At 39.2% G+C, this 14,206-nt stretch overlaps 1 protein-coding gene across 7 annotated transcripts in view; it reads right to left on the bottom strand.

Annotated features, from left to right (window-relative positions):
• SMYD3 (SET and MYND domain containing 3) overlaps nucleotides 1-14,206 on the bottom strand; it is a 757,166-nt gene that overhangs the window by 600,524 nt on the left and 142,436 nt on the right. For 5 of the 7 annotated variants that reach the window (XM_514316.9, XM_054661013.2, XM_054661012.2 and 2 more), the window contains exon 2: nucleotides 9,754-9,817. The exons of 1 other annotated variant lie outside the window; for it this stretch is intronic. In XM_514316.9, the coding sequence (XP_514316.4) occupies nucleotides 9,754-9,817 (64 nt within the window). Of the gene's footprint in view, nucleotides 1-9,753; nucleotides 9,818-9,903; nucleotides 9,923-14,206 lie in introns of those variants that run through there. One more of the 7 variants, XM_063809349.1, reaches the window with a different exon arrangement.

Raw genomic sequence — 14,206 nt, 5'->3', positions numbered from 1 at the left:
TTGCATTATTGAATTATGTTGGCACCTTTGTTGAAAATCAACTGGCCATATATGTGTAGGGCTATAGTTTTTATATTTTTATTTCTGAATACAGGTTGAGTATCCCTTATTTGAAATACTTGGGACCAGAAGTGCTTCAGGTTTTGGATTTCTTTGGATTTTGAAATGTTTGCGTTATACTTACTGGCTGAACCATCCCAAACCTAAAAATCCAAAATCCAAAATACTCCAATGAGCATTTCCTTTGGGTATCACGCTGGTGCTTAAAATGTTTTGGATTTTGGAGCACTGCAGATTTTTTGATTTGGGATGCTCAACTTGTATTATGATGTGTTGACATTTTAAAAACCTTTCTGACTAAGGAGAAGACTGCTCCTGCTCCTCCCAGGGACAGCCAATTCTAAGAAATAGCAAAAAGCTCAATCCTGAGCATGCCTTTGATAGGCAAACTAAATGATCCACAGCCATACATCCTCTGTCTGGCCCTAACACCCTAAGAGGCAATATTCTTCTGCCTTAATCATCCCAGGGCCAGGTACCAGGCAAACAGAGACCACCCTTAAACCCCAGGATCCCCTGATATTACTCAAACTAGCCAATCCTAAACTGAGAAACACCTATGAATGCCACAGTCCAGGGACAAAGGCTCACCAAAAACCCAAGACCTAATCATAGAACTATAGAACTGGCCGGGCACAGTGGCTCACGCCTGTAATCCCAGCACTGTGGGAGGCCAAGGTGGGTGGATCAAGAGGTCAGGAGATCGAGACCATCCTGGCTAACACGGTAAGACCCCATCTCTACTAAAAATACAAAAAATTAGCCGGGCGTGGTGGCGGGCACCTGTAGTCCCAGCTCCTCGGGAGGCTGAGGCAGGAGAATGGCGTGAATCCGGGAGGCGGAGCTTGCAGTGAGCCGAGACGTTCTACTGCACTCCAGTCTGGGCGACAGAGTGAGACTCTGTCTCAAAAAAAACAAACAAACTAAAAAAGAACTATAGAACAGTTCCTCTCCTCTTACATCTTGCCATCACACTACTAAAGGCCTATTTACAGTGGTTCCTTTTACATCACGTCTAGCTATCAAGAAAAAATTATAAGACATACTGTATTAGTACATTCTTATGCTGCTATGAAAAAATACTCAATACTGGGTAATTTATAAAGAAAAGACATTTAATTGACTCACAGTTCCACAGGGCTGTGGAGGAAACTTATAATCGTAGTGGAAGGGGAAGCAAACACATCCTTCTTCATATGGCAGCAGGAAGGAGAAGTGCCCAGCGAAGCAGGAAGCCCCTTATAAAACCATCCGATCTTGTGAGAACTAACTCACTATCAAGAGAACAGGATGGGGGATACTGCCCCCACGATTCAATTATCTCCACCTGGTCCTGGTCCCCACCGCGACACATGGGGATTATGGGAACTACAATTCAAGAGGAGATCTGGGTGGGGACACAACCAAACTATGTCACATACTAAAAGGCAAAAAAACATAGTTTGAAGAGACAGAGCGAGCATTAGTACCAGACTCAGATATGGCAAGGATGTTGGAATTATCAGACTATGAATTTTAAAAAACTATAATTAATATGCTAAGGATTCCAGTGGAAAAGGAGACAGCATGCAAGAACAGACAGGGGATACAGGCATAGAAACAGAAATTCTAAAAACCAAGAAGAACTGCTAGATCAAAAACACCAACAAAAATAAAGAATGCCTTTGATATCTTATTGGCAGACTGGACGTAGCTGGAGAGAAGAATCTCTGAGCTGAAATTATCTCAATATAGTAACCACCAACATTAAGAAGCAAAGAGAAAAAAAGACTTTATAAAAAAAAACAGAATATCCAAGAACTGTGGAATGATTATATAAAGGTATAAGATATGTGTAATAGGATATGTCAGAAGAAGAATAAAGAGAGAATGGAACAGAAGAAATACTTGAAGTAATAATGACTGAGAAGTTCTCCCAGATTAATGCCAGGCACCAAACCACAGATCCAGGAAACTCAGAGAACACCAAGAAGGATAAAAGTCCAAAAATCTATATTTAGGCATGTCATTTTCAAACTACAGAAAATCAAAAGTTTTTTAAAATACTGAGGGAAGCCAGATTTTTATAGCTAAAGATAAGTATATGTCTGTTTTAGGTGTTCATAGATACTGAAATGGTTTCAGTAATATGTCATTTTCTGAAAATCTCAAAACACTTGAAAGGTGTGTGCAATGGTTTGAAGGTCTGTACCCTCCAAAACTCATGTTGAAATTTAATTACCATTATATCAGTGTTAAGAGGTGGGACCATTAAGAGGTGATTCAGCCATGAAGGCTCTGTCCTCATGGGCAGGATTAATTCCAGTATTTGATGCCCTCTTGTCTCTTGGCCCTTCCACCATGTGATGTCACAGCAAGAAGGCCCTCACTACATGTAGCCATCTTAGTATAGAACTTCCAGGCCTCCAGAAATGTGAGTCAACAAATTTCCGCTCTTCACTTATACACTGATGGTGGGAATGTAAATTAGTTCAGCCACTGTGGAGACAGTTTGGAGACTTGAACTAAGTCTTGAACTACCATGTGACCCAGCAATTCCATTACTGGGTATATACCCAAAGGAAGATAAGTCATTCTACCAAAAAGACACATGTACCCATATGTCTCTCCCTGCGCTGTTCACAATAGCAAAGACAGGGAATCAATCTAGGTGCCCATCATTGGTGGACTGAATAAAGAAAATGTTTTATATATATATATATACACACACACACACACACACACACACACACACACCATCAAATACTATGAAGCCATAAAAAAGAATAAAATCATGTCCTTGGGCCGCGCGCATTGGCTCATGCTTGTAATTCCAGCACTTTGGGAGGCCAAGGCAGGTGGATTGCCTGAGGTCAGCAGTTCGAGACCAGCCTGGCCAACATGGTGAAACCCTGTCTCTACTAAAAATACAAAAATTAGCCAGACATGGTGGCAGGTGCCTGTAATCCCAGCTACTCAGGAGGCTGAGGCACGAGAATTACTTGAGTGTGGAAGGCAGAGGTTTTAGTGAGCCTAGATCGTGCCACTGCACTCCAGCCTGGGTGCCAGAGCAAGACTCTGTCTCGGAAAAATATATATATATATATATATATATATATATATATATATATGTCTTTTACAACAAAATGGATGCAGCTGGAGGCCATTATCCTAAGCAAAGTAGCACAGAAACAGGAAATCAAATACAGTATGTTCTCACTTACAAGTGGGAGCTAAAATTGGGTACACAAGTGTATAAATATGGGAACAACAGACATTGGAGAATATAAGGAAGGGGAAGGAGGAGGAGGTGCAAGGGTTGAAAACTACCTTTTGAGTACTATGCTTACTTTTTGGGTGACAGGTTCAATCATACTCGAAACCTCAGGATCACACAGTATATCTTTGTAGAAAACCCGCACATGTACCCCCAGAATCTAAAATAAATGTTGAAAACAAATTAAATAAATTTGAAACAATAAAAATAAATTTTTGTTCTTTATAAATTACTCAGTGTCAGTTATTCTATTATAGCAGCACAAAACAGACTAAAATAAACAACTTACATACAGAGGAACAAAGAATCATAGCCAACTTCTCAGAAACCATGTACAAGAGAGTGGAATGAAATAAAGTACTGACAGAAAAAAAAATTACTAATCTAGAATTCTGTACCCTGTGGAATTACCCTTCAAAAGTGAAGGGAAAATAAAGACTTTTTCAGGAGAACAAAAGTTGAGGAAATGTATTGCCAGTAGACCCACCCGCATGAAATGTTAAAAGAAATTCTGTAGAGAGAAGGAAAATTATAAAGGTTAGAAACTTAGATCTACATAAAGAAAGAATTAGAATCAAAGAAGGAATAGGTGAAGGTAAAATAAAAACTTTCATTTTCCTTATTCTTAATTGATCTAACAGATAATAGTTTGTTCAAAAGACTGCTAATAGCATCAATGTATTTAATTATGTATGTTTATGTATAAGCTAAATAAATGACATAAGAGAGGGAGCAGGGGCGGGGCACAGTGGCTCAGGCCTGTAATCCCAGCACTTTGGGAGGCTGAGGCAGGTGGACTGCCTGAGCTTAGGAGTTCGAGACCAGCCTAGGCAACATAGTGAAATCCCATCCCCACACAAAATACAAAAAGTAGCCAGGCATGGTAGTGCACGCCTGTAGTCTCAGCTATTTGAGGAGGTGCTGAGGAAGGAGGATGACTTGAACTGAGGAGGTCAAGTCTGCAGTGAGGGGTGTCCAGGCCACAGCACTCCAGCCTGGGTGACAGAGAGAGATCCCATTTCTAAAACAATTTTTTTTAAAGAGAGGGAGCAGGAATTAAAAGTATTTTGTTATTCTAAGGTACTCATTCTACCTGTAAAGTGGTAAAGTGTTATTTGAGAGTAAACTTGGATTCGTCGTAAATGTATATTGCAAACTCTGGGGCAATCACTAAAAAAGGAGATATATCTATATCTGATGTGCCAATGAAGAGAAAAGAAATCATACAAAAGGCTCAATTGAAACCACAAAAGGCAAAAAATAGTGAAAGACAACAATCAGAACAAATAACAAGGGCAACAAATAGAAAACAGATACGATAAATATTAACCCAACTATATCAATAATCACTTTGAACATCAATGATCTAAATGCATCAATTAAAAGACAGGAATGGTCGCAGTGGATCAAGACACAAAACCCAACCATATGTCATCCACAAGAAACCCATTTTACATATAAATAGATGAAATGGACATGGATGGAGAAAGATATACCGTGCTAACACTAATCAAAAGAAAAGCAGAAAGAGCTACATTAATTCTAGATTTCAGGTTAAATGTCACCTCTACAGGAAACCCTTCTGTATCCACCTACTCACAGGTGAGTTTGTGCTCACCCCAATCACATTCAATCATATAATCATGGGCATTTGTCACTGTCTCTCTACTCCATAACAGAAGCTTTATCAAAGTCAGGACCTTATTTCCTTGCTCACTGCCTATTACTTATCATACCAACCACCAGGACTTAGAGCATAATAATCACTGTAACTCCTGTGTAGAAAATAAATTAGAAGTTGGAAAGAATCGTAGTTAACAATGCAGCTAATCCAGAAAAGAGACCATGGTAACAGGTAGTACTAAAGAAGCTGACGAGAAGGGAACCAATTCAGATCTTTAGGTAGTAAAATAGTAAAATCAGCATGACATGATGACTAAATGGATGTGTGGCCAAGAAAGGATGAGAGTCGGAGATGACACCTGGCAACTCAGACTGCTGGGTGGCTGGTGAAACTGTTCACTGAGGCTGGAAAACATGAAGGGAAGTGGGTCTGGGGGAAGATAATGTACTCAGATTTACACGTTACACCAGAGACGCCTGTGCAACAGCCAAGTGGAAATCAGGAGAAAGGAGGCTGGAGACAGAGTCTTGAGAAGGATTAATATACAGATGCCACTTGAAGTCATAGGAGCAGATAAGATCACACAGCAGGCAAAGGTAAAGTGAGAAAAGAAAAACTTCCGGCTCCAGACACCTGTGGAGGTCAAAAACTGAAATACGACCAAATCGTTTTAAACCTCATGTAGCACTCCCTTTGTGTTGACAGTTAGATACAAAGCTGACTTATCTACAGTACATTCCGTGCAAAGCCTATCAGTTTCAGGCCGAATTTATGAAATAAACAAAGCTTGACTTCCTTCATTATCACTGCTTTGGGTATGGTAGTCTAAGAACCAGCCTATTAAATCACTCTGTTAAGTGCTTACTAATGTGGGATTAATTTTCTACCCATCGAATATGAATCAAATCATTCTACAACTAAGCATAAAATGTAAACCCAAAAATACGATTCACATTTTTAAAGAGGTCTATAATTATCAATATAAAATAGAGCTTGTATCTGCTAATACAGTGCTTTTAAAAAGTATATAAATTACAATTTGATGGAGTGCCTAACTGCTTATTTTGCTCAGCAATTAATTCATTCAACTAGAAATGTATATATTATCAATCAAATTAAATCCTCAAAAGGTAAAATAATACTTGGTGAATTACTTGAAATTGACTTACTTGCTATCACCATTGCTGCCATTTTTTGTTTTGAAAATGCTTTTTTATAAGAAATTTTAGCCTGCTCCTCCTCTTTGATCTCATAATCATGTGTGATGTTCTGTTTATCGCAATAGAGAAAAAAGACTGGACCTCCTTCTATGAAATTATATGATAGACACCTGATAATAAGGTATAGACCAGAATATAAAGCCAGTGATGACAAAAATATTTTGACCAGTAACAGAAACAGTACTGTACACAGGAGTAAATACATATGTCGATGTGTACGCTATATATGATGCATAAACCAATAGTTTGGTGTATATCCTCCATCCATAAAAGACACATATGGATTATCTCTGAAAAACAGAAGTAGAAGTGGGGGAAGGAAGCTGGGGAAAGACTTTTATGTTTTACCCTGTATGATTCTATATGGTGTTTTTATAATAAAAACATATCCTTGTATTGCTTATGTTTAAAAATGAAATGTGCACCAGATGCGGTGGCTCACGGCTATAATCCCAGCACTTTGGGAGGCCAAGGCTGGCAGACTGCCTGAGATCAGGAGCTTGAGAGCAGCCTGGTCAACATGATGAAACCCCACCTCTACTAAAATACAAAAAATTAGCTGGGCGTGGTGGCACATGCCTGTAGTCCCAACTACCCGGGGAGGCTGAGGCCCAAGAATTGCTTGAACCTGGGAGGTGGAGGTTGCAGGCGCCACTGCACCCCAGCCTGGGCAGCAGACTAAGACTCTGTCTCAAAAAAAAAAAAAAAAAAAAAAAAAAACAGAAAGAAAGAAATGTGAATACCAATAGCACTGACACCATCCTGTGGGCACAAGGCACATGTTACACCTGCAATACCCCAATAGCCTCTCTCAGACAACTTGATGCCATGGTCCCACACATCAAATGCTAAGCTAGTGAACCAAAATCATGTCCCCCTGGGGTATACATATTATGGATTTTATACTACAGATTTACATCCTCTGTTTCAATTTCCATTCCAAGTGCTTTTGCGTTCTGTTCTTCACTGTTCACAGTTCAGTATGTCATTTAATTTTGCGCAGTTTTGTGGGTATCCACAATAATTACAATGTTTAATGTTGTATTTTAAGGTTGAGATAAACACAGCAGTTTAAAAGCATATGTTCTGGCCAATCTTTAACTCCCCCTCCACGCACACAAACACATACTCTAGCTGTTATTACATATATCCTTCATCTTGCTAGCTGTTTTCCTGTTACCTTCCACAGTATATCTGACAGTGACATTGTTATTGATGCCACAGTAAACAGCTAATATATGTAGTAAAAACACATGCACTACAGGGAATCAAAATGACATACCCACCCACCAAACTCCTGCTACTCATTCTAATCAGATAATGGCTTTTCTCTTCCCTGAGTGTACTACAAAAGGATGATGTGGCACTAGAGGAAAAATAGTCAAAAAACAGGGGAAAAAAATGTTTTATTAAGTAAACTGTTTATTAAATGTTTTATTAATAAACTGTTTAGGTCATTGAGATTAGAAAGCAAGTTTGCCTAGACTTGTGTCAAATAATATGATAATCTGTCGCTTCTCTATGTACTCTGTTTAATCTGAAGTTCCTAGAAACAAATAGCTGAGCTTCACGTGAATAAAACACCTAGAACATCACCATAAACCAACCTTTCTGGAACGAATACTGTATAAAAAGCAGTATTAATGTTTCACTTTTTGCTTTTAGTTACTCTTGTTGGTAACAATCTTACATAAATCAGGGATCTTCCTAGCATCGACAAAACTTTTGTTTAAAAAATGAGGTGGAAATAATATTATTGTTTTGAAATTTCCTATCCTATTTTAATTAGAAAGTGTTATACTGGCTGGGCACAGTGGCTGACACCTATAATCCCAGCACTTTGGGAGGCCAAAGCAGGAGGATCACTAGAGCTCAGGAGTTTAACATCAGCCTGGGCAAACAGTGAGATCTCGTCTCCATTAAAATTTTTTTTTAAATTACCTGGCCATGGTGGCACGTACCTATAGTCCCAGTGGCTCAGGAGGCAGAGGCAGGGAGATCGCTTGAACCCAGGATTTCAAGACTGCAGTGAACTTGATAACACCACTGCACTCCAGTGCAAGAGACAAAGCAAGACTGTCTCCAAAGAAAAACCCAAAAGCCAAGAAACAAAAGAATAATACAATATATCATGGAAAACTAGACCTAATCAGAATGTTAGAGCAAGAACAGAATTTAGGTTTAAAAGAGCAGTTAAAAGTCTGAATACCTGGGTTTCATTCCTGAAACTTCAGAGCCTACTAGTTACAGAATATTTGGCAAGTTGGCTGTCTCTCTGTCCTCATTGTCCTTATTAATAAAATAAAAATAATAATAGTACCTAATTCTCACAAGACTCTTGGAAAATCAAATGGAATAATACAGTGCCTGGCACACAGTGGATGCCTAATAAATATTAACTCTTATTGTTAGTACAGATTCAGAAACTGAGGCCCACACAGTGTGTGTTTTCCCTGAGATAATTTAACCAGCAAATGCCAGAATTAGCATGAGAACCTGGAACCCCTGATATTTTTGAACTTTTGATTTCTTTTCCATTAAGACCACTTTTTGTGTTGTCTCAAATTACTTTCAAAGGATAAAATGAGAGAGAAGAAAACCCCTGAGACAAGCATGGCCTAAATTTAAAAGAAGGAAAGAAGAAACTCTGGAGGTGTGTGTGCATAGACAATACATAAGAAACAAAAAGGATGAGTGGAGGGTGGCAGGGAGGAGGCAAGTGACGTAGACACAAAACCTCTAATTAGACTTTTTAATAAGATGTAACTCATTAGGACATAATTACATTTCTTATTAAATGATTAATCATAAGGTTAGAAGAAAAGGTCATGCTGAATGTTAATTATACATCCTTTCAAGAATTTCAAAGATGTTAACAACAGTACTCGTAAATTAACTCAAACTCTTGGCAGGAAATTTGGCATTATCTTTAAAAATTCAAAAGGCATATATCCTTTCAACAATCAATACAATAAGAAGAATTTATCCTACTAATAATTTGGGGAAGTGTGCAAAATGTGCAAAACAGGATGTGAAGTGCATTATTGGCAATACCAAATATTAGAAAAGTGCTGAGCATTCATTAACAAATAAATTATTATTATGGTCAATTCATACAATGAAACATATGGGATACAAAATGTTCCCCAAAGTAGATCGTTAAATGAAAAAAAAAAAAGTACACAAGAATTCATGCCAGATTAAACTATATTTGTTTTTTTTAAACATAGGATACAGATACACAAATATGTCTGCACAAGCAAATGCTGCAAAGACACATGAGAAACTTAACAGTGATTGCCTGTGGAAATGAGAATTGAAGTCGGGGGGCAATAAGATGGGGAGGAATAGACATTTACTTTCACATAGTAGACATATACACACACACACACCCAATTTTTAACCATATATATTTAACATCAGTTTTAACATTTTAATGTCCCTGGCAACCTGTGTGACTCAGCAGGTGAATAACAAGTAAAAGTAAATTAAAGGCTGTAAAGAAGTAGACATAGGCCAACAGGTATAGCGAAGGACAAATTTAAGAGTAAAGAATTTGAAAGCTTCACTTACATATGGCTGAAAAGTCTTACCTGACACTTAGCACTACAGTATTTGGCGACGCGGCACTGAGAGCATCGCATCAGCTTTTCCTTCCTGTGGGGAAAAAAATTAATTCTGCATTAAGAAATGAGTGGGAAACATACTACATAGTTGAAGAAAGAAAACGTAAGTCAACATACGGACACCAGTATGCTCTGTTTACTCCATTAGGTACAGTCCCTTAAGATTTGGATTTTCACACTGATGAGCCTCCTCTTGAACCTTCCATGTGAGACACTGATAGAAAAACTAAGTCCTTTTGTCTGACAGAAGATGGCGGGGAAGAGGCAGGACCAGCTTGCAGCTCCCGATCGGACAGACAGAGCAGCGTGTGGCGACTCACACTGTGAACTTTTGATCCAAGAACTGCCACAGCAACATACCAGGTAAACTAAGAGAATCCACAGACCCTCTGAAGGAACTGTATCGCCACTGCAGGCTCCCTGAGACTCTGAAAAGATGTGAGCCGCCTGCTTGCTCAGCAGGGAGGCTGGCGGTCTGGGGCAAGTTCTCAGCCACAGTCACCAGCTGCCTGGAAACAGACTCCGTGCTGCTGTGGGGGCACGATGGGAGTGAGACCAGCCTTTAGGACTGCAGGCTGTGTGGGAGCGGGATGAGGCCTGTGACTGCTGGCTTTCCCCCACTTCTCTAGCGGCCTGTGTGACCCAGCAGAAGCAGCCATAATCACCCTGGGAACATAACTCCATTAGACTGAAAACCACATCCCCATCCCAACAGCAGCCGCAGCAATCCCCAGCCAAGGAGAAATCTGAGCTCAGACACACCCATCCCTGCCCCCTGGTGGTCTTTCTCTACCAGCCCTGGGTGCCAAAGACAAAGGCCATAATCTCTTGGGAGCTCTATGGCCCTGGCTACCACCTAAGAAACCTGAATAGGTAACTAGGCGACCTTAGGGCAAGTTTGCTTCCTCCCTGTAGGACCACAGCTGATGTGTTCCTGAAAGCACCAACTCCTGGCTGGAGGCCAACCAACACAAAACCAGCACACTAAACAAAAATACAACCAAGGGCCCTTGTAGAGTCCACTTCACGCCCCTGCTACCTCCATCAGATCACAGGACTCTTAGCAGTCACTCCTCAGTACCAGCCCAGAGCCCAGTACCTCCACTGGGTGGCTAGACCCAGAAGAGCAAAAACAATCACTGCAGTTTGGCTCTCGGGAAGCTCCATCCCTGGGGGAGGAGGGAGAACACCACATCAAGGGAGAACCGCTTGGAACAAAAGTATCTGAACAACAGCCCTTGAGTCCCATGTCTCCCCTCTGACACAGTCACCCAAATGAGAAGGAACCAGAAAAACAATTCTGGTAATATAACAAAACAAGCTCTTTAACACCCTCAAAAAGATCACACCGGCTCACCAGCAATGGATCCAAACCAAGATAAAATATCTGGATTGCAAGAAAAAGAATTCAGAAGGTTAATTATTAACCTAATCAAGGAGGCACCAGAGAAAAGTGAACTCCAGCTTAAAGAAATCGAAAACCTGATACAGAATATGAAAGGAAAATTCTTCAGTGAAATAGCATAAATAAAAAATGATCACAACTTCTAGAAATCAAAGAAACACTTAGAGAAATGCAAAATGCACTGGAAAGTCTCAGCAACAGAATCGAACAAGCAGAAAAAAGTACTTCCGAGCTTGAAGACAAGGCTTTCGAGTTAACCCAATCCATTAAAGACAAAGAAAAAAGAATTTTAAAAAATGAGCCAAGCATCCAAGAAGTTTGGGACTATGTTAAGCATGCAAATCTAAGAATAATTGGTGTTCCCAAGACAAAAAAATAGAAATCTAAACGTTTGGAAACATTATTTGAGGGAATAATCAAGGAAAACTTGTCTGACCTTGCTAGAGATCTAGACATCCAAATACAAGCTCAAAGAACACCTGGGAAACTCATCACTTAGACACACAGTCAAGAGGTTATCCAAAGCAAAGATGAGGGAAAGAATCTTAAGAGCTGTGAGGCAAAAGCATCAGGTAACCTATAAAAGAAAACCTATCAGAGCAACAGCAGATTTCTGAGCAGAAACTGTCAGAGGCATGCATGTGAACCTGGGCAACTCCATCTTGAATAGGAGCTGAGTTAAATGAGGCTAAGACTTACTGGGCTGCATTCCCAGACAGTTAGGGCATTCTAAGTCACAGGATGAGACTGGAAGTCGGCACACAATACAGGTCATAAGTACCTTGCTGATAAAACAGGTTGCAGTAAGGAAGCTGGCTAAAACTCACCAAAACCAAGATAGTGATAAGAGTGACCAGAGGTCACTGGTGGTCCTCACTGCTACACTCCCATCAGTGCCATGACAGTTTACAAATGCCATGGCAACGTCAGGAAGTTACCCTATATGGTCAAAAAAGGGGAGGCATGGATAATTCACCCCTTGTTTAGCATATAATCAAGAAATAACCATAAACATGGACAACCAGCAGCCCTCAGGGCTGCTCTACGGAATAGGCATTCTTTTGTTCCTTTACTTTCCTAATAAACTTGCTTTCACTTTACTCTATGGAGTCACCCTGAATTATTTCTTGCATGATATCTATGAACCCCCTCTGTAACAAAACCCTATAAGCTAGAAGGGATTGGAGTCCTATTTTTAGCCTCCTTAAACAAAACAATTATCAGCCAAGAATTTTGTATGCAGCAAAACTAAGCTTCGTAAATGAAGTAAGATACAGTCTTCTAAGACAAACAAATGCTGTGAGAATTCACCACTACCAAGCCAGCACTACAAGAACTGCCAAAAGGAACTCTAAATCTTGAAACAAATCCTCGAAATACACCAAAATAGAACCTCCTTAAAGTGGAAATTTCACAGGACCTACATAACAATAACACAATAAAAAAAACACAAGGTATTCAGACAACAAACAGCACAATGAATGGAATAGTACCTCACATCTCAATACTAACATTGACTGTAAATGACCTAAATACTCCACTTAAAAGATATGGAATGGCAGAATGGATAAGAATTCACCAACTAAATTTCTGCTGTCTTCAGGAGACTCACCTAACACATAAGGACTCACATAAACTTAAGGTAAAGGGGTAGAAAATGACATTCCATGCAAATGGACACCAAAAGTAACCAGGAGTAGCTATTCTTATAGACAAAACAGACTTTAAAGCAAAAGCAGTTAAACAAAACAAGGAGGGACATTATATAACAATAAAAGGACTAGTTCAACAGTAAAATATCACAATCCAAAATATATATGCACCTAACACTGGAGCTCCCAAATTTATAAAACAATTACTAATAGACCTAAGAAATGAGATAGACGGTAACACAATAATAGTGGGGGATTTTAATACTCCACTGTCAGCACTAGACAGGTCATCAAGACAGAAAGTCAACAAAGAAACAATGGACTTAAACTATACCCTAGAACAAATGGACTTAACGGATATTTACAGAACATTCTACTCAACAACTGCAGAATGTACATTCTATTCATCAGCACATGGGAAATTCTCCAAGATAGAACATATGATAGGGCACAAAACAAGTCACAGTAAATTTAAGAAAAGCGAAATTACATCAAGTACTCTCTCAGACCACAGTGGAATAAAATTGGAAATTAACTCCAAAAGGAACCCACAAAACCATGCAAATATATGGAAATTAAATAACCTGCTCCTGGATGATTGTTGGGTCAACAATGAAATCAAGATGGAAATTTAAAAAGTCTTTGAACTGAACAATAACAGTGACACAACTTATCAAAACCTCTGGAATACAGCAAAAGCGGTGCTAAGCGGAAAATTCGGAGCATTAAATGCCTACATCGAAAAGCCTGAAGGAGCACAAATAGACAATCTAAGGCTACACCTCACAAAACTGGAGAAACAAGAACAATCCAAACCCAAATGCAGCAGAAGAAAAGAAATAACAAAGATCAGAGAAGAACTAAATGAAATTGAAACAAACAAAAAAAATGCAAAAGATAAATGAAACAAAAGGCTAGTTTTGAAAAGATAAATAAAACTGATAGACCATTAGCAAGATTAACCAAGAAAAGAAGAGAGAAGATCCAAATAAGCTCAATTGGAAATGAAATGGGAAATATCACTACTGATACCACAGAAATACAAAAGTTTATTCAAGGCTACTATGAACACCTTTATGTGCCTAAACTAGAAAACCTAGAGGGGATGGATAAATTCCTGGAAATATACAACCCTCCAAAATTAAACCAGGAAGATATAGAAACTCTGAACAGACCAATAACAAGCAGCAAGACTGAAATAGTAATTCTTTAAAAATTGCCAACAAGAAAAGTCTAGGACCATAAGGATTCACAGCTGAATTCTGTCAGACATTCAAAGAGGAACCAGTATCAATCCTATTGACACTATTCCAGAGGATAGAGAAAAAGGGAATGCTCCTTAAATCATTCTCTGAAGCCAGTA

The sequence above is a fragment of the Pan troglodytes genome, chromosome 1 (genome assembly GCF_028858775.2).
Source record: "Pan troglodytes isolate AG18354 chromosome 1, NHGRI_mPanTro3-v2.0_pri, whole genome shotgun sequence".
Taxonomy (NCBI): Eukaryota; Metazoa; Chordata; class Mammalia; order Primates; family Hominidae; genus Pan; species Pan troglodytes.
This window is presented reverse-complemented; position numbering and strand designations above follow the sequence as displayed.